The 19643-nt window shown below is 34.9% G+C and overlaps 3 protein-coding genes and 1 non-coding gene across 5 annotated transcripts; 3 read left to right on the top strand and 1 right to left on the bottom strand.

Moving 5' to 3' along the window:
* The first annotated feature begins 227 nt into the window (after positions 1 to 227).
* LOC114162908 (putative receptor-like serine/threonine-protein kinase At4g34500) lies at positions 228 to 3846 on the top strand. Its single transcript, XM_028046903.2, has 7 exons — positions 228 to 920; positions 2067 to 2171; positions 2279 to 2401; positions 2607 to 2777; positions 2864 to 2993; positions 3085 to 3294; positions 3448 to 3846. Exons 1-7 carry the CDS (start codon positions 439 to 441, stop codon positions 3559 to 3561), a joined length of 1335 nt encoding a protein of 444 aa, XP_027902704.1. The 5' UTR covers positions 228 to 438; the 3' UTR covers positions 3562 to 3846.
* A 1988-nt stretch (positions 3847 to 5834) lies between these two features.
* On the top strand, positions 5835 to 9476 carry LOC114164272 (glucan endo-1,3-beta-glucosidase 7-like). Its single transcript, XM_028048878.2, has 5 exons — positions 5835 to 5995; positions 6102 to 6760; positions 8112 to 8438; positions 8530 to 8803; positions 9221 to 9476. The coding sequence occupies exons 1-5, from the start codon at positions 5941 to 5943 to the stop codon at positions 9256 to 9258; spliced, it is 1353 nt and encodes a 450-aa protein (XP_027904679.1). The 5' UTR covers positions 5835 to 5940; the 3' UTR covers positions 9259 to 9476.
* Positions 9477 to 10087: 611 nt separating this feature from the next.
* Positions 10088 to 10159, top strand: TRNAE-UUC (transfer RNA glutamic acid (anticodon UUC)). The gene has a single exon. It is a non-coding gene; the product is annotated as a tRNA-Glu (tRNA).
* A 1062-nt stretch (positions 10160 to 11221) lies between these two features.
* On the bottom strand, positions 11222 to 17892 carry LOC114163290 (coatomer subunit gamma). 2 transcript variants are annotated; one of them, XM_028047515.2, is made up of 18 exons: positions 17667 to 17892; positions 17035 to 17132; positions 16882 to 16932; positions 16678 to 16791; positions 16366 to 16566; positions 16150 to 16251; positions 15270 to 15377; positions 14958 to 15191; positions 14470 to 14720; positions 14183 to 14354; positions 13923 to 14078; positions 13776 to 13826; positions 13239 to 13379; positions 12974 to 13171; positions 12609 to 12740; positions 12351 to 12524; positions 11960 to 12199; positions 11222 to 11733 (listed from the first exon to the last, which is right to left on the bottom strand). In XM_028047515.2, exons 1-18 carry the CDS (start codon positions 17710 to 17712, stop codon positions 11539 to 11541), a joined length of 2664 nt encoding a protein of 887 aa, XP_027903316.1. In that variant the 5' UTR covers positions 17713 to 17892; the 3' UTR covers positions 11222 to 11538. The 2 variants fall into 2 exon arrangements, with proteins under 2 accessions (XP_027903316.1, XP_085523090.1); XM_085666964.1 differs by having other exon boundaries at positions 16150 to 16566.
* Between the last annotated feature and the right edge of the window lie 1751 nt (positions 17893 to 19643).

Raw genomic sequence — 19643 nt, 5'->3', positions numbered from 1 at the left:
TTTGGACGAAATTTAAGAAATAAAAATATTTTTTATCATTATTATTTCTGTCGAGTTGTCATGTACTTGACTTGTAATTACATTGCAGTCCCCACGGTGATGACGTGAGTGGGGAAGTAGAGGGAGCGTGCGAGAGTGGCATTTATGTAAATAGAGTCCCATTCGGACCCAAAAAGCAATAACTATAATTCTGGTTCTGTCTTGCTTTGCTTTAGCTTTTGTATCCGTTGATGAAAGTTGAAACTTCACACTTTTCCCAATATTCTCGCTTCTTTTCTTTTTCTTCTTTTCTTCTTTCCTTCATATCAATTTTTCAATTCTGAAGCAACCACTTCACTGCATCATAGTTTCCTCAGCAGCAACAACCAAAAACACCGTCAACACTACATTCTCTCGTTTTCACTCCATTCCATTCTCGCTCGGAAATAAATATCAGCAATGGCGGCATCTGCCACCGTCTCCGGCGGTGCATTGCCGGATCTAACACACCGAACCCCCTTTCTCGGCCTCAAACTCTACGCCCTGATCCTCGTTCTAGTTATAATGTTGGTGGCAGCGGTGCTCCTGATCCTCCTCTGCTTCCGCCGGAGCTCGAAGAAGCGGAAAATGCGAGTGAAGCACAGCTCCGGCGCGATCCCGCTGGTGTCGAAGGAGATCGTGGAGGTGAACACTCTGGAGCTGAAAATCGAAGAGGTGGACGATGAGGATCCGAAGAAGAAGGAGTCGAAGCTTGAAGATAGTCCGTCGGTGGAGTCACCGAACATAGGGTGGGGACGCTGGTATAGCCTCAGAGAGCTTGAGACTGCGACGCAAGGGTTCGCCGAAGGGAATGTGATCGGAGAAGGAGGGTATGGTATTGTGTTTAGAGGAAATTTGATCGACGGTTCCGTCGTCGCCGTCAAAAATCTTCTCAATAACAAGTATGCATTTCTCTCTACGTTTTTCTGTTTCTCATTTTCATTTTTTCTCACGTTGCTTTGTTGTGTTGTATATGTAATGCAAATTAAAAAAAAAAACAGTGGAGAGAACATCTTTCGGAAAAAAAAAAGTGATACGACTACATAAGTCATTTATACCGCTCTCGATCCAAACTCTTAAACCAATAAATTTACAGGCCTTTATTTTTATATAAACCCAAATCTTAAAGCGAAGTTCTTTATTCTTATATAATATCTTACTTTTTTATTTTCAGTCCGTAGACTAACACTTGAATTGCTTGAATTCCTAACGCTGGATCTTACACGTGAATTGTGGTGGAACAGGAGTAGATAGCAATTCCTTAAATAAATCTTATTATATCAAGAAATTAGAATCTGAATATCGATTAGATTAGAATTGGCGTAAGCAATGAGTAGCTTTTTAGTCTCCGACAAGGATCGTCTTCTGGAATTTATAATTATGAGTTGTTACTTGTTTTGGGGAGTATTAAGGACTACGGTGAGTGGATGGTCAATGTGCTCTTCTTCTTTGCTTTTTTCTTTGGGGGGCCTGGGTGATGTTATTTTAGTATTTTACCTTTTTCTTTGTCTACTTTTGCTTTTTGTTTATTTATTTATTATATTGTTCGTGATTTATGTATCTCAACCTTTTCTTTTCTAGGCATATTAATTTAGCTTAAGCTGGATAATACTTTAGTTTAAAGTTTAAACAAACGTGTCAGTGGCTGTGAATTAGGTGGGCCAGCGAGAGAACTGATGGTAATATTAATTAATAGAGCTTCATGGATCTTCTCTCTCATTTTTTTTCCAAGTAACGTGCGATAATCACGTTAGAAAGTGAGAAATACAATTGTTGTGGGATATAATCATATAATAATTGGATCTTATTTGTGTTCGTTCGTTTTCAATGTCACTCTATATCGAAGAGATCTAAATCTAACCAAAACGGCAGCTACAAATTTGCATGACATTGGAACTCGCTGCAATAAATTAATGACGGAACTTTGCTATGCAGTACTATAAATCTCTTTCCTGAAATGACGGAACGTTTTAAATAATATTCTTTCTTCCTCACCAACCTGCTGCAATTGAAATTCATGTGTTGTTTTGTTGTACTGTGTAACAAAGGGGGCAGGCAGAGAAAGAGTTTAAGGTGGAGGTTGAAGCCATTGGAAAAGTGAGGCACAAGAATTTGGTGGGGTTAGTTGGATATTGTGCAGAAGGTGCTCAAAGGTAAAAATATTATGTTTAAGCATGTGTGGCTTTAATTATTTCTTTGAAGATCTTTCTAGTGAAAAGAAACTTGTGAATATGACACTTTTTGCTGACTATTCATTCAGGATGCTTGTTTATGAATATGTTGACAATGGAACATTGGAACAGTGGCTTCATGGTGACGTAGGACTTGTTAGCCCCTTGACATGGGATATACGAATGAAGATTGCTGTTGGAACTGCGAAAGGGTGTGTTTATGGAGTCTCCTGTCTCGTTTTATTTTACATATACCTCAAAGTTTCACTCATACCAGCTACCTCTAATTGTAGTATAATGCTTGTCAACTGATATATTACTATTTTTTACAAGACGTATTTCTAGTACAACTCTTGTCATGCTCCATTAATATGACATTTGTGGAGTATTAATAAATCTTCCTACATTACGAAACAGGCTAGCCTATTTGCACGAAGGATTAGAACCCAAAGTTGTCCATCGAGATGTAAAATCCAGTAACATTCTTTTGGACAAAAAGTGGAATGCTAAGGTATCAGACTTTGGACTGGCCAAGCTCTTAGGGCCTGAGAAAAGCTACGTGACAACGCGTGTAATGGGGACATTTGGGTTAGTTTCATTCTCAAGTAAACATTCTCTTGCATGGAGATGGATACTATTTATCTGTTTCATTCAACGCCACAAATTTTGTGCAGATACGTGTCACCTGAGTATGCAAGCACGGGTATGCTTAATGAAGGCAGCGATGTGTATAGTTTTGGGATTCTACTTATGGAGCTAATTACAGGGAGGAGTCCAATCGATTATTCTAGACCACCTGGAGAGGTGATTCTATGATTTCTCTGTATTTTCTTACTGTCTCCTCTGAAACTCCGATGAGTCTTATGTTGTGTGTGTTTTGTTTGGTGCGCTTCAGATGAACTTGGTTGATTGGTTTAAAGGAATGGTTGCAAATCGTCGCGGTGATGAACTAGTTGATCCTTTAATAGATGTTCAGCCCTCTCAAAGATCTTTGAAACGAGCTTTACTTGTTTGTCTGCGCTGTATAGATTTGGATGTCGCTAAGCGACCAAAGATGGGCCAAATTGTTCACATGCTTGAGGCTGACGATTTTCCCTTTCGCTCTGTAAGCCTTCCTATGCTTTCATCCTCTATGATTTATAAGACAAAACACATGTGATGCAGTGTTGTTACACACAGTTTTGACACTAAATGTCACATCCTAATCTAGGATATTAATTTCACAGTAAATTTGAGTATAGCTTTGCTTTCTGAATAGGAACATCGAACAAACAGAGAGAAAGATCCTGTTGATTCTAAAGAAGCAGGTTCCAGCAAGATTTCATATTCAACAAGGCATTTAGAGGCAGTAGATAAATTAAGCTGGAGATGATATATGTTGTGCTGCTCATGACAAACTCTGAGATCAAACTATTTTTTCCAACGATTTTCATTTTGTTGTGAAAAAGTCAGAAGCCATTGTGCATATCTTATAGTAGTGTAGTTTCATCTCTGTAGGAGAGGTCTTAGTATATTCTGCTGCATGACATTGTCTTGTGAAGAAAACTAGCCTTGTAAATATGAATTTCCCACAACATATAAATTTTATCAATCTGCATGCAGCATAAGATAACATTTCGGCAATAATATTGCTGATATTTATTCGTGTATTTGGTTACGTACGACTCTTGCGCCCATTCCTGCGTGTTTTTGTTTTTGCTATGCATATTTTGTAGAGGCATGCACCGACAACTATTATTTATTTATAACTTTCTTTATACTTTAGGCCAAAAATTCAAAGTATTATTACCTTCTTCTGCTCTCTATTAACAATATGAAACCTATATTTATTTATAACTTTCGATATTCAACGATAATGAAGAAAACAACAAATTAAATAATAGAACACAGAATAATATTCAGTAAAAAAAAAAAATACAACAAGGAGCCCATGATAATATTATGGGCCAAATCACATGAATGTGAATGAAACCCATTTGCTCCAGGACTATTAACAATTAAAAAAAAATAAACAGAAAACAAGGAAGTTAAAAATATGAAATAAGTAGAAAAGGAAGAAAACACCACTTCAAAGATCAAGATAGTGTAAACAAAATTATCACTTGAGTATGAGAAATTCAAAACAAAATTTAAAGAGAGGAATACATAGAAAACCTGCCAATAGTCTTTTATCTCTTTCTCTAAGTTAAGTAGTTTCATCTTCATTCATGCTCTCATCAAACTCCTTCAGGACCTACCTATATTTTGTATACTCAAGTAAAATTCTTTATTACTTACAAAATCAAAAATAAGTAATAAATTAGATAAAATCTAACAAATGTAGATATATATATTCAACATCAATCTTAAATTTTAACTTTGCAGTAGTGGTCCTCTGTAATTAAATTCAATAGAGTTTAACGCTATTTAATGAATAATTAAACTGTTGACTTTAATACTTTGTTGACTTTAATACTTTGTTACGTAAACAACTTTTTTTTATTCAAAGCTTATGGTGGAATAACTTCAAAATATACCAAGAAATGAAAATAAAAATAAAAATAAAAATAAAAATAAATAATAATATATAACAATATATAAGATGACTTTTTTTTTTTGTGTTTACATTTCAAAATACAAATTTTATCTTTTAAAATATAATTATTTATTAAATTTTTGAAAATTGATCGTTATTTTTACAAGTTTTTATAAAATTGTTTATCTCTGTTTTTTTTCTTCTTTTTTTATGTATCGACCGTTATTCTCTCATCTTTTTTGATATATTTTACTTTATTTTTAATAAATATAAATTTATTTTATATATTAACTTATTAACTTAATAACATTATAATATCATCACCTACTAATATAATATCACACATATTTAAAAAATGCGTACACACATGCACAATAGTGTTTGTGTTTATGCTAGTAACAGTAAAAATATAATATCAATAGAAATAATAATAAACAAATGTTAGTTTGTAATAAATAGTGCTGAAATTAAACTAAACGAAATTAAAACCATAATAATATATAACATAATAAAAGAACTAATATATTTAAAACGATTAAATATACATTGGAAAATATTTTTATTTTTAAAATAAAAATTGTTTTATAATTATTAGTTACAAGTAAATAAAACATTTTAATTTCATGTAAATCATAGTATTCACACTAAAATATCGAATACTCATATTGAAAGAACTATAATTTCATACTTATTTTTTAATTTATAATACGTTCATTGTCGGCACCCCATAATTATCATTACTTGTAATCCTTCGTCTTCGTCAAAAGTGTTTTAGTACAAATTAAGTAGACTAGACTCCCGTTTGTACAAACCTAAAGAGCATAACGTCAATACCGTAAAATTCCTAGAAAGCGCAAAAGCAGTGACAAAGTTTGGGTAAAGAGTGATCACTTTGTGACACAACGATTTCCAAAAACCAAAAAAGAGTTGAATTGTATTGAGTGAGAAATTAAAAGCACCTTTTTCCACATATGTTTGTTTGAAACTTTTGAATGAGCACAGCAATGGCGCTACGTACGTAAAATCCAGAAAGTGGCCACTTGACAACGACAACTTCTATAGCCACAGTTTTGTCCTCAGAATAATGGAACGTCTTTCTACCGTTACAATATTACCATTATTAAGTCTTGTTGTTACTCTGCACACTCTTTTATTTTATTTTTGTTGCGTGGGTTTTGCTTTACTGTTTTTATATATCAACAACACACAGTCTCTTCCCTTATACACTTCAGAGCAATGGCTTCAATTTTCCTCTTCCTTTCTCTATTTGCCATCACCCTCTCTCTCGCTAGTTAGTTACAACCGTTGCTGTTTTCACTGTTGCCTTTTTTCCGTTTTCAAGAAAACAAATCTTTAATTATTTTACTCACTCATTCTTTACCTTCTGCTTCTTGCAGGCTCCCAATCTTTCATAGGAGTAAACTATGGTCAGGTCGCCGACAACCTTCCGCCGCCGGAATCCACAGCTTCGCTCCTCAAATCCACCTCCATCGGAAAAGTCCGTCTCTACGGCGCCGATCCCGCCATCATCAAGGCACTTGCAAATTCCGGCATCGGAATCGTCATCGGCGCCGCCAACGGCGACATTCCGAGTCTGGCCTCCGATCCCAACGCGGCATCTCAGTGGGTTAACGCGAACGTGTTGCCCTACTACCCCGCCAGCAACATCACTCTCATCACCGTCGGCAACGAGATTCTAACCCTGGCCGACCAGAGTCTTGCCTCCCAGCTTGTGCCGGCGATGCGAAATCTCCAAAATGCCCTCAACGCGGCCTCTGTGAAGATCAAGGTCTCCACCGTGCACTCCATGGCCGTGTTGACTCAGTCGGATCCGCCGTCGTCCGGGTTGTTCAACCCCGCGCTCCAGAACACTCTGAAACAGTTGCTGGCGGTTCTGAAGGATAACAAATCGCCGTTCACGATTAACCCGTACCCGTTCTTCGCTTACCAGAGCGACACGAGACCCGAAACGCTGGCGTTTTGCCTCTTCCAACCCAACTCGGGGCGGGTTGACTCCGGCAACGGAAAACTTTACACGAACATGTTCGATGCCCAGGTGAGTACTGTATATGTCACTGTTTTTTCGGTTTTAAATATTTTTTTTATTACAAAAAGTTGACGTGGGAGTCAACTAGACAATCATCCTCTGCTTTCTACATTCCGTCCACGTGTCCACACACTCACTATTTTCAAATCTTCCTCTTCAATCCACCGAGTAGATCGCTAATCTTCTCTTTCAGCCTTTGCATTCGTAGAAGGACATCAAGGTTTAAAATTTAATCATATATTATTATTCATATAATAATTAATAGTTAACGTCGATCTCATTCTCACCCATTTTCTTGGTTCAAATTCAATCCACAGGGAAGATCGCTAAATTAATGTTAATCCTTGGGCTAACTTAAACTAATTTCGTCTGACCTTAGATCTTGGTTCTTGAAGTTAGAGTGACACGGCATTTATCCATGGCGTAATCTCTTTGCTCAGTTTGTTTTTTTTCTGTTACTACTGTAGTGATGATTATTCATATAATAACACGACGGTGATTTCTTTCCATTTTTCAAATGGAAAGTCGTTTGATTGGTCTACATACATGATTTAATATCTTATTTTTTTAAGGTTTATTTTTTTTTTCCGTGATGCTGCAATGAGAGTCATGTTGCATAAACAACTCCATGATTCACAATATTTCATTTTATAATAATTTATTAGAATGCTTTGTCCGACAGTATTCAAATCTTTATTCAACACTGGATAGCCATAAAATTCTTATTTTATGATGCAGTATGCTTCATCTGAGTTTATGTGGCTTGAAGTTTCTGGACTAAACTAGAAAGTAGGTGTAGTTACTCACACGTAAGTAGGACTGAATATGTATGAATGACTTCATATGTAAGAATAAAGAAAAATTTGACAAGGATTCTGGATTGACCTCACTCCGGTGTCATAACATAACCCAAGATAAGAGTGAAGTTATTCTTATCTGTGTGCAGTTGAGTAATACTACTGCATACCCTCACTCACTCTGGTTGGAAACAGGCTGGCACGCAATGTGGTCACAAAACAAGTCCTTCCAAAGCGTCAATAATTGTTGCCATGTTGGGCATGGATAAAGAAAATGGGTGAGAGAGAGTGAATATGGTAGGTAGGTAAACTGTTGTCTTTTTTAACCTGTGGGAATAAAAAAGGTAGGAAAGATTTCAATGTTCTAGCAACAACCTACCACTTGGTCCAATTCAATTGTCCTTTTGATTTTAGCATATACAATAACTCTAATTTACCCAACACCAGCCTTTAGTGGCCTCAATTTCTAACAGTTGAAAACTTGGTTGGTGCAGAAATTATGGTGCTAATCCTTGAATGATCTGAACTGGTTTGTTAAATAGTGGCGTGTGAATGTTGTGCAGGTTGATGCTGTACATTCGGCTTTGAGTGCGATGGGGTTCCAGGACGTGGAGATCGTGGTTGCTGAGACTGGATGGCCCTCACGAGGTGACAGTAACGAAGTAGGACCTAGTCTTGAAAATGCAAAGGCCTTTAACGGGAACCTGATTAATCATCTTAGATCATTGGTTGGGACACCTTTGATGCCTGGGAAGTCTGTGGACACTTACATTTTTGCACTCTATGATGAGGATCTCAAACCCGGTCCAGGATCTGAACGCGCGTTTGGGTTGTTCAAAACTGATGGTACCATGGCATACGATGCTGGCTTAGCCAAGTCTAGCCAGCAGGTAAGGAAATTGCTACTTTTCCAAAGACTATTAAGTTTCATAAAAGACTTTTTATAACTTGCAGCTTCTTTTTTTTATTTGTGTCCACCAGAGTCCATCAACTAGTCCAAAAACTCCGGTTAACAGTTCTGGATGGTGTGTACCGAAAGCAGGAGTTTCTGATAATCAGTTGCAAGCCAATATTGACTACGCCTGTAGCCAAGGCATAGATTGCGGACCAATTCAACCGGGAGGTGCTTGTTTTGAGCCTAACACAGTAGCATCCCATGCTGCATTTGCCATGAATCTCTACTACCAAACATCTGCCAAAAATCAATGGAACTGTGACTTCTCCCAATCAGCAACACTAACATCCCAAAATCCAAGTAAGTTCTCTCAATTAACACTCTATTTTTAATTTTTAATGTTGTATGCTCCATTCCACTTTCAAACACTTCTCTTATCTTGATAGGAATAATCAAAAATAGTTCCAATCCAACAGTTAATTATCACTTAGAATCATAGTGAGAAGTTCAAGTGGTTAAGAACAACACTGTTCTCTGATAGAAATAGAATCATAGAATCGGGAGAAAAGATAACGTTGTCTTAGCTGGCACAAATGTGTGATGCTGAAGTTACCAACGGTCCTTTTTGCAAAAGGTTACTTTTATATAAGAAAAGACTAATGCTTTTGACATTTTAGGTGGCGTATGTTTGGTGAATTATTGGAAATTGAATTATATAACTGGTTCCTAATCTATGGTGTGTGTGGGTTGTCTAACTCGATTTCATCCTCATGGTAGGTTACAATGCTTGCACATACGTTGGTGGAAGCACCTGAAATCAGAGGCTTCATCTTCATGTGAACAAATAAAGTATGCGGATGGATGTGTATTTCGATTAAATTAACGAATAAGAGTGTATTTAGTTTATTTATAGCCTTTCAGTTTTATATAGGTTTAGTTAGAGGCACGCCCATTCTGGTTTCTGTATTTTCTCCACTTGTTAAAGTGGCGATAAACAATTGTTTCCTTCAATTTTACTCTCCCATTTTTTGAATGTGATTATTCTCATCATCTCTCTTTTATTACTTAATTTTGTTCATATTTCTTAATTTTCTCTGTTTATATTCAATAGTACAAAGAGACACTTCTACCATGTGTGGTGCAAATTACCTGATGAAATTTATTACATCTGAATAATTTTATCAATACTAGTGAACCATTTTTCGACTTTAGGAAGAAATTCAATCCTACTCTATAAAAGAAATTGAGAATTAACTGCATATACTTAACTACTTGTAACAAATCCATGTTTTGTGAAACAACGAAAATAATGACTTACGGTAATCTAAAGGATTGAGGCATTTAATGTCACGCTGGGTGTGGAGTTTAACTATTGATTGACAGAAAGATAAAAGGATTGTGTTTGATTGTTATTATCAGTAGTAATAATAAGTTAAGTACCATATTGCAGTTGTTAAAAATTTTAAGACCGCTTTTAGAATAAAACAATTTTTTCTGCTAAATTTGTTTACTCTTTAGTACACTTAAATTATGATTTCATATAGATGCTAAAAAAGTGTGTACATTTGCGGGATAGTTTTTTTTCAAAATAACAAACGGTACGTTATCTATTTCAAACAATATTTGTCATATAGTAATCAATAATCCGTTGTCGTCCAGCGGTTAGGATATCTGGCTTTCACCCAGGAGACCCGGGTTCGATTCCCGGCAACGGAATGATTTTTTACTTTTTTTTTTTATACAAATTTGACCTTGTCTCTATTTTATTAATAGCTATTTGTATTATAAACTTAATAATGTGTTGTTGTTTAGCGGCTAAAATATTTGTCCTTTACTCAAAAGATCTGGGTTCAATTCCTAATAATCGAAGTTTTTTGTTTTTTCTTAAATCTGACCTTATTTTAATTATGTATATAAAACAAATTCATTGTTGTATTTCCTATTTTTTTCATACTTGTAAATATAAATTAAATTTTATTATGTCTTGCTTATAAAAACAACTTCATCTTGATTATAAGAAATATCTAATGTAGTGTTCAAGTTGCAACTTTCTTATTAATTTGAAAAAGAAAATACCAAGCTAAATAAAGTCTACAAAAATACCATTTCATCAAACTTAAAAAAGAAGTCGTGTATGCAAAAGTTTTTCTTTCGAGCACAACTTATTAACTTATTTAAATTTTTTACAAGATTATTCAAATCCATAATTTTGAAAACAAATTGCATAACATTTTGATGCTTTGATATGTGGACCGTAGGTAGAACCTTTTATGCATACCATGCACGTTCATCCATATCTCGAGCAAGCAGGGATGGAATTAATATTTTTTGTCCAACGGGGTTTCAAAGTACATCGTTAAAGATCTAATAATTAAACCACAAATGTTTTGTGCGAAATGTACAAATTTAAGTTTGATATATAAATAATTGTAATAATTGTTAGCTATATCAGACGAAAAAAGCAATTAATATTTCCCTAGTTTTCCAAAATTAATAGGAACGAACATTCAATTTATACCTTGAAACATTTTTATGAACAGAAATTGCATAACGTTTCGAAGTATAGAGTGCGTATTTTAATTAATTGACTTTTCCGATGAAAAAATAACAACGTACGTATCTTAACTTTTAGTAAGTTTAAGCTACTTTTAAGTAATTTTTTATTTTTGACATCATATAAGGCTGAATTATATAACTTTCTGATAAAAAAAAGCTGAATCAAACATAAACATGTCCTGGTCATCGTAATAATACAAGAAAGCGTAAGGGTCGATCAGGTGAAGAAACATGTCTCCTGTACTAAACAAATCCTGTTCAACAAAATCCAATTCTTTGATGACACGAATTCCTCAAATATTCATCTTAGTTTGACTGCTACGCGGAAAAATGAAGGGTATGAGGAAGCGTTGTGCAATTGGCCGGCGGGATAGAGTTGCAGTATCGTTGCTAGTCTAACAAGAATGCAGTGAGTAAAGGACAAAACAATTAAAATTTTCAAATTCTTTACAAACGTCGTCGATCTATATGCCTGCTCAACTCCAATCTCATTAATCAAAAAAGGGTTGAATTGAGTCAATAGTTGTTGACTCAATGGACTAGCCGCTTGCGACAATCTCATGAATGGCATCGCTCACAGTTTCATCCTCCGATCTCACAGAAAGTTTCATTGCAACATCCTTCGGACCATCAAGTCCAAAAGACAACCGTACAAGCACCTTTACATTCCCTATGAATACACCTGACAATAAGCATGTGTGTGATCTTGAATTGGGAGGAACCTCCTCTGTTCCCTGCACACACTCATCATCACAACAATCATTACTTTACAGCATCCATCAAGTACGACAAACAAACTATGAAAACTGTATTATCACTTGCTTTCTCATAATCACTTTAATAGTGATCAGTGGCGAGGGTTTAAGGCAGTTAAGGAGAGTTCATAGGTTTGAAATGTTTGTGTTGAACACTATATGCAATCGTTCTAAACCAAAGCAGCAATTGAAATCACGGGCTTACCTCGCAGGGCTGCAAGCCAAGCAGGTTGATAACAGTATTTACAGCTTCAGCCAAGCTTTCTCTAGGACCAAGACCGTACTCATCTACTCGCTCGAAATCAGGGCCCAAGCTTTCCCAAGCATTCCTAAAATTAGAGACCCCCACTTTCAACACATAATCTGCGGCAACAACCTCCAGATCCTCCAGCTGGTATTCATCTTCAACACCATCATCTTCAGTCTCGCCAGTGGTAGGGTCAACCTGAAGAAGAACCAGTTTATCGATGGATGAGATTGCTACAAAATATTATAGGTCATTGAAAAAAAAAAAAAAAAACAAGCTTCATAAAAGTAATCTAGATATCAAATAATAAAAAAACTAATAAGCTTCTAAATAATAAAGAGAACAATACCTCTTTAACAATAAATTTCAGAACGTTTGAAAATTTTCCAACTGCTGATATTCCCTCTGGCTTCTCAAATGCCACAAAAGTCTGTCCAGGTGAATCATAAGGAAGAGACCTGATAGGCTTGGAGAACACCTCTGAGAATTCTTCTGCTTCAGAAGCATCCACATTCACAATAACCTGTAATGGAAAAAAAAAAGTAATTACAACGACCTGGGAGTTGGGTTATTTTGTGGAATTTGAAGCATCTAGAATAGTAATTACATCTTCCAATAATTGCTCAGCTATTGTGTTGGTGCAGTTGTACTGGAACACAACATGCCTATCAAAAATGTGTTTAATGACATTAACAGCATACTCTGTCTCAGCTTCAGTGAGCTCCACAGGTGCTGAGGACTGGTAAAAGAAATGCATACTGCGTTAGATATAGAAAGAACAACATCACATAGAGGATATGAAAGAATCTAAATTTGTCTTCTATTTAGCACACGTGTCTATGTATATATAGACATACATAGACGCATGCTAAATAAATACACGCATTTTAGTATGGCATTAATTTTAATGCAATGATGTATACGGTAGACAAAAAAATTAACGAAATTCTGTCAAGAATAAAATGAAAGAACCTTAAAAAGCTTCCCAAAGTTTGCACACTCTGGAATGGTCAAAAGCATCTTTTCATATAAATCTACAGTTGATACGGGACCACTTGGAGGAGCACCCAGACCAGTTGGCTTTTTACCAGGGGCTTTCTTTTCTGCAAGTGGCTGGGACCTGACCTCCTTGGGCACAGAGTTAATGTCAAAAGCATCTTCTGAAGGCTCCTACATTTATATTAAAAACATGAGATCGTGCACTTTGTGGTAAGCAAGAAAGATGCTGAGGACTTACATAATTTTTCAAACTATTCTCCAGATTAACAAGTGGGATATCAAATGATCCAAACAGGAAGTCCTTTACATCCTTATCGGTCTCAACAACTGAACCATCACCTCCAAGTGTGTTCAGGTAAAGTGTTGCCCTATCACGAACCTGCAAAGAAATCAAAATACCAAATAAATATTGAAGTGGTTAACAATTTAAAAAACAAAAAATATCCAGAACTGAACATCAGTATCTGAACACAATGAACTCTTTTACTTATTCCCGCATATTTGACAGACCTGGATCTCCCTCCCCAAGCAAATCTAAAACCTCACCCTTATTACTTTCCCACTTTACCTCCTTTTCTCTATTTTGTGTGCACTGTTGTAACCGACTAACTGTTGACACAACAAACATGCATTTGTTCGAAAGATTTAAACAATTGACAATTAAAATTTTAAACTTACAGGTTTGAGTAACAAGATATACAAAATACTTAAACAACTAAAACATCTCAAGCCTCATAATTCACATAAAACGTTAAAACAAGGTTAAGAAATTCACCTCATCATCACTGTCAAAAAGACATCGTCTTAGCAGAACAAATATTCGGGGCTAAAAAAATAGTAAGATTCAAGTTAGCACCACATATCCCCAAAAATAATATAAAACATTAAGAAAACACCGTAGCAAACAAAAACGAAGTAACACCTTCAACGCATCAACTGCAGCACCAAATTTTGCCAGTGTACTCACGGCACTGGCCCTAACAATGGCATTCTCGAGATGTACTCTATTATAAATGTAACGAATATATTTGCTTGGGTCTGATGTTTTAGGTCCTTCAATCCCCAGGAAGTGAAGTATCTACAGTGCAAGGGGGGCAAAATGGTTACTGACAAAATGCATAATTGTAGACAAAAAGAAATGCAAAAAACTGTGAATGATGAAGCACAGGATGGAAGTAATACCTGTGTAGACAAATAAGTGAACTCACAATCTTCAATGAACTCACAAAGATGAAGCAACCCAGCTTCCTTAGCATCAGGGATATCACTAATGAGAATCACAATTGAATCCACAATTGCCTTCTTGTAATCAAAACCACCTTCTTCCCTAAGAATATTACTCAGGAAGTTCATCCTGAAAACAATTGCAGAATACAAACCATCAGCATAGAGCATTCATCCAGGAAATAACTGTCTAAGATGTAACATGGTATACAGAGGAGTTGAAAACCATATACTGGGACACATACAGAGATCGATATTTTAAAGGGAACTTCAGGCACAATGATCTTATTGCTTCAACAACAACAATTTTGAACTCATCAGCAATATCAGACATGAAATTTGTGATCTGCTTCATAAGACGATCCACACTAGATTCGTTTCCTGTTTTCAAAAGTGTGGTAATAGCAAGGGTAGCAATGCTTCTGTTCTGATCAGAGATTAAACTTTCCATATCAATGTTGCAGTTGGTGACTGCCATTGGATGTGTCATTGCCACCTGTAAAGTTTCAAAGTCACACTTAATGATTAAACCTTGTCCAGTTTGACCAACACAAATCTCATTAGAATATTTAGTGAACACTGAGAGTACTGATTTTCTATCAACTCCTCCAAGTCATAAAAGGAAAAAGAACATGAGCAGGGAGGTTTCAGACTTGAGTGGCAATTCAAATATCCCATTATATATTCAGCAGCAGCATAAAAATTACTTCAGTGAAATTTGAGAAATTATTACCTTGTTCAAGGTGCGGACAGCAGCAAATCTCAACACTGGCTTAGAAGAACTTAAAAATAGTTGAAGAACAGTAATTGCTGGAGTTAATTCTCGACTTGTTACACCACTGAGCTCTGTTATTGCTCTAGCAGCTTCAAAAATCACCATCTCCGACTTGTGACGAAGGCAACTCTCAAGATAATCATAGAAGGGGCGTTCCCCTGACTGTGTATTATTGCCTGATTCATAAATAACCTACATAGATGATGGAAGAAAAGGCTTATTAAAATAAATACCACCCCAGTAACAATGTACATATGGAAGGAAACAAACCTGACTAGTGTAACGGATCAAAAGGCACTGCGCTAAAGGTGAGCGTACACTCCCCCTTGTCAAACTGGTAACCAGCTTGCTTACTGCCAATCGATCATTCTGTCGTATCTGCAATGGTTCAAATCACCATGTACCAGTAACTCTCTTTAGAATTTATACTTGTGTTTTGTTTGATAAGAAGAGTCAGCTTCCAAGAAGGCAAGATTAAAATGATGCAGAGTAAAAAAATTATAGAAGGGTGTTAAAGGAATAGAATTTCCCATCATGATCAATAGCTTAAACTAATTCTACAAGATAATTACGTCGTTAGATGTGTAACGAGTCAGACGGTGCCAAAATTTACAGCACTATACAATCAATGCAGGGAACACTCAACTTGTTTACCAACATGAAGTTCAAAGCATCTAAAACTTGGTTTAGTTGAACAAAGATACAATACAGATATCTGAACAGAAACTCGAACTTGAAATTTTTTTATGTACTATAAGAAGCAACACTTCTAATTCATGCAGAAGTTGAAGTTATAAGTATAATTATGAATATGCTAAAAATTTCAGCTGCTGAAGAGAATGTGATCACATAACATGGACCAGGAACCAAACAAACAAATATTAATATCTTCAGGTGAAATTCAAGAAGTTTTGCTTTTTCTATGTATAGTTAAATTCAACACCCACATAATATAAGTTAAGCTCACAAAGCAATATACTTAATTGGTAGATGTTTTAAGAGGAAAGAATGAACATAAGTTCATTCATGACATTTAGCTGTCATAAGCCATGAAGAGTAGTGATGAATCAAGAAAGTGGACTGGCAGTAGAAAGATACAGGCCACCATACAAACCTTGACACACTAAATGACCCCAGAATGATGACATACCTGATGTAGCAAAGCCAGAGCATGAAATTGTACAAGGGCTGCCCTTGATTGAACAGCTTCCTGAACCTCATTGCTCCATCTTTTTACAATTTCAGGATTTGTCTGTAAAAGGGGGCACAAAATAAGTGAGCAGCATACAATTTGAGCGTTTAAAAAGTTGAATATATATATATATATATATATATATATATATATATATATACACACGATTATTACCTGGAGCAGATGAAAGCCACTAATTAAAGCAGCACTTGCAACAACTGGATTTTTATCTACAATAGCTTGTTTTAAATACCGTTCAATTTGGGAAAGGAGTGTTCCATCAGTGATTCGACAAAGCACTCGAATAGCATTGGCCTTATACATGTCAATTTTGCTATTCATATCTTTCATTAGAGAGCTTGTGACGATGATAACCTATTTTAAAATTAAGGAGATAGAACAATCAAAATCTAAGCTAGTAGCACAGATCACAGACGACACAAATAAATGTAAACTAAAAGAAAAAGTTGCATGTGAACATGTAACCTCGTCTGCAGATGGAGATATCTCCTTTATCATCAAGTAGACCATTCTCCTTAATCCCATATCTTTAGACTGGAAAAGCTTAGTAACAGCAAAGAAAACTTCTGTTGCTTCAACCTAGCAAAAATAAAATTTCTCAGGAAAGGATTAACAGCTGTCTCTAACATAATTTCATAGATAAGCATGGTGATGGATATCATTCTAGACCTTTGTAAACGTCTCTCCCTGATTCAGCAGGTATAGGAGTTTTGTAATAACCTGTAAATAAGATAACAAAACAAGGAGACTGAGAATTCAACCACTGAATCATTTACAGAAACGAGATGACAATATACGCATCCTTTAGTTCACGACACAAACCTGTGAACATCTCCTAGCATCTAGTTGAGGGTCATTAAAAACTCTGGCCTCCTGAAGAACAGACCCCTTTTCAATTCCCATAAAGGGGGAATACTCGGCTGCTCAACGACCAAAATCACATCACAATTAGTAACATTAACAATTTATTCGCAATTAAATCAATAATTATGAGTAGGATTCGTCATGATGCACAACCCTGACTTGGTACCCAAAAAGGGAAGAAAAAAACGTAACAGAGAGCTAAGAATCTGCCACTATCACCAAATCACCGGAAACTTATTCCACTATCTGCATTGTAAATTAATTATCTGGCAAGATCAATTCGAAGGCCAATTCGAGTTTTTACAAACGATAAGGAAGCGAAACCAGATCAAACTAGAGACCACTATGAAAGTCAAAGAGGAACAACATAAGATTCAATATAAGGATGTAGAGAATTGAGATATCTAAGTACGAGGAACTTGAAAATTGAAATATCTAACTAGGCGAACCCTACTCTAGTACTCGGAAATGGAAATGAAACACGGATCTGGAAGCAAAAGGGATTGATCCAACAGTAGCAATGAGAGAACGCAAAACGCTAAGGGCTAATGAGAGAGAAAACGGATCGAATTAGGAGAAGAGAAGAGCACCTTCGTCGTCGCGGTCATCGTCCTTCTTCACGAGCGGCTGAGCCATCACCAATCACCGGTGAATCTGTGAGATCTCTGTTCTGCGAATGCACCACTCGAGTTTGTGAATGAATGAACGAACGAATCAGTGGTGAATGCTGAGGAGAAGAAGGAAAATGCTGTGTTTAAACGCACGAGTATTTTTGTACTCTGCGATGCAGATCGAGTTCAGGTTCCTAATAAAATTTAATCACATTTTATTAAATATTTTACTCTCTTTAATATAATCATTAATCACAAATGTTGTGTAAATATTTTTTATACTCTTTTCACTTCTTATTATTTCTTATCGACTTAAATATCTTTTGGTCCTCATTTTAACATAATGTTTAAAATGGTCCTCATTTACTATAGAATGTTTAAAATGGTCCCATCTTCGCAATTCGTGTTTTATTTGATCATTTTCTGTAACGTCGTTTAAATCATTTATGGAACATTGTACATGGCACGTGTTTGTATTAGGGTATATTACATATGGCTGATTAAAGTTCAATTTAGGGGAAATGTTGCAATTAGATAAATTTCTTCATCTTCATCTTTCTTGAGCTCAGATTTGTAAAAGAAACAGTTAATACTTGTCATTTCATTATTGGATTGCAATTACGCTCTTCATTTCAATTCTCCAATAAATCATCATCAACGAGGTAAGTGGGGTTAGAATTTTCTGGGTTGTGTTTGCTCGTGGGTTAGGGAAAGAGTGATGTTAACAAATCGTAGCACACATGTACAATACACCTAACACACCCTAATACAAATCATGCCACCTACTTTATAATGTTCCGTTCATGATTTAAACAACGTTACAGAAAAGGACCAAATAAAACACGAATTGCGATTTTAAACATTCGGTAAAAATGATAACCATTTTAAATATTCTGTCAAAATGAGGACCATCCGCAACAAACACTACGAAAATGAAGACTAAAAAGGTATGTAAGCCTTTCTTATTTAATCAGTTTGTTTTTCTTTCAAAACAGTTGCTTATTCATTGAAAATTTATAATATTAATTTTTAAATTGCTTACATAAAATATTATGAAAGTTCGTTTTTAATTTTGTTTTATTACAAGTTATATGTTATATGTTCTTCCATTACAATCTATACAACATTTTTTATTCTTTTTAAATAATGATATTTTCACTCACTTTTAATTTTTTATTATTACACTATACTATTTAACAAGATCAAAATAAATAATTAGAATGTAAATAAAAATATGATAAGGGTGAGTAAAAAAAATAGATTAAAAATATCATTATCTTTTCTTAATAAAAGTGGGTAAAATTATTAAAGTTTTAATACTTTAATAATTTAATGCTTATAAAATAGTATGTTGGATAAAAAATTGCATAATGCATGACTGCATAGTTTTCATTTAATTTTAAAATTTCAGAGAGACTAGTTTTCATTTCATTTTAAAAAGTTAAGAGAGGTTGAATTGTTTTAATTAAATTATCAGATCCTTTCGACTATTTGAAAATTTTAAATGAAGTTTTTGAACTAAAAAACGCCTAAATAGATTGTTGATCTTACAAAGAAAAAGTTGTAATAAGATGCTTAAAATTAATTTGCGACAATTTGAAATTTTCAATAACTAACGATTGACTCTCAAACATAAAAAGAAATACAAAAAAATAAAGATCCCAAAAATATATATAAATTAAAATTCTAAAAGAATAACTAAACGGAAACGATATGGTGTATTTAGGGTTAAAAACAAACAAAATGTAAGAACATGTTATTAAAACAAGATTGATCTTGTTCAAATCCTGTGTTAGTTTTATATTTAATATAGGACAAATAATTATTCAACACAACAAATATTAATATATGTCATTTTTAGTATAATTAAAAAATATACAAGTTTACTAAAATTTTAATTTCGTGGTAATAGAACGTGTTTAATATTTGGTAATTATCACCTGTTTGGTGTTTAAT

Source organism: Vigna unguiculata, chromosome 9 (genome assembly GCF_037176805.1).
Source record: "Vigna unguiculata cultivar grain cowpea cultivar isolate G323 ecotype 2 chromosome 9, ASM3717680v1, whole genome shotgun sequence".
Lineage (NCBI taxonomy): Eukaryota > Viridiplantae > Streptophyta > Magnoliopsida > Fabales > Fabaceae > Vigna > Vigna unguiculata.
The sequence above is the reverse complement of the archived record's forward strand: the minus strand, read 5'-3'. Positions and strand labels throughout refer to the sequence as shown.

Bases quoted from the DNA above. Each gene is read 5' to 3' on its own strand.
- LOC114163290 (XM_085666964.1), bottom strand. From the start codon at position 17,712: ATGGCTCAGCCGCTCGTGAAGAAGGACGATGACCGCGACGACGAAG. The intron at 16,792-16,881 runs GTCTAGAATGAT...TATTTTTGCTAG, and splicing joins AGGGAGAGACGTTTACAAAG to GTTGAAGCAACAGAAGTTTT. The intron at 12,200-12,350 runs GTATTGTTCTCT...GTTCTTCTTCAG, and splicing joins TGAAATTTATTGTTAAAGAG to GTTGACCCTACCACTGGCGA.
- LOC114164272 (XM_028048878.2), top strand. From the start codon at position 5,941: ATGGCTTCAATTTTCCTCTTCCTTTCTCTATTTGCCATCACCCTCTCT. The intron at 8,439-8,529 runs GTAAGGAAATTG...TGTGTCCACCAG, and splicing joins TAGCCAAGTCTAGCCAGCAG to AGTCCATCAACTAGTCCAAA. The intron at 8,804-9,220 runs GTAAGTTCTCTC...TCCTCATGGTAG, and splicing joins ACTAACATCCCAAAATCCAA to GTTACAATGCTTGCACATAC.
- LOC114162908 (XM_028046903.2), top strand. From the start codon at position 439: ATGGCGGCATCTGCCACCGTCTCCGGCGGTGCATTGCCGGATCTAACA. The intron at 2,172-2,278 runs GTAAAAATATTA...CTATTCATTCAG, and splicing joins TGTGCAGAAGGTGCTCAAAG to GATGCTTGTTTATGAATATG. The intron at 2,778-2,863 runs GTTAGTTTCATT...AATTTTGTGCAG, and splicing joins CGTGTAATGGGGACATTTGG to ATACGTGTCACCTGAGTATG.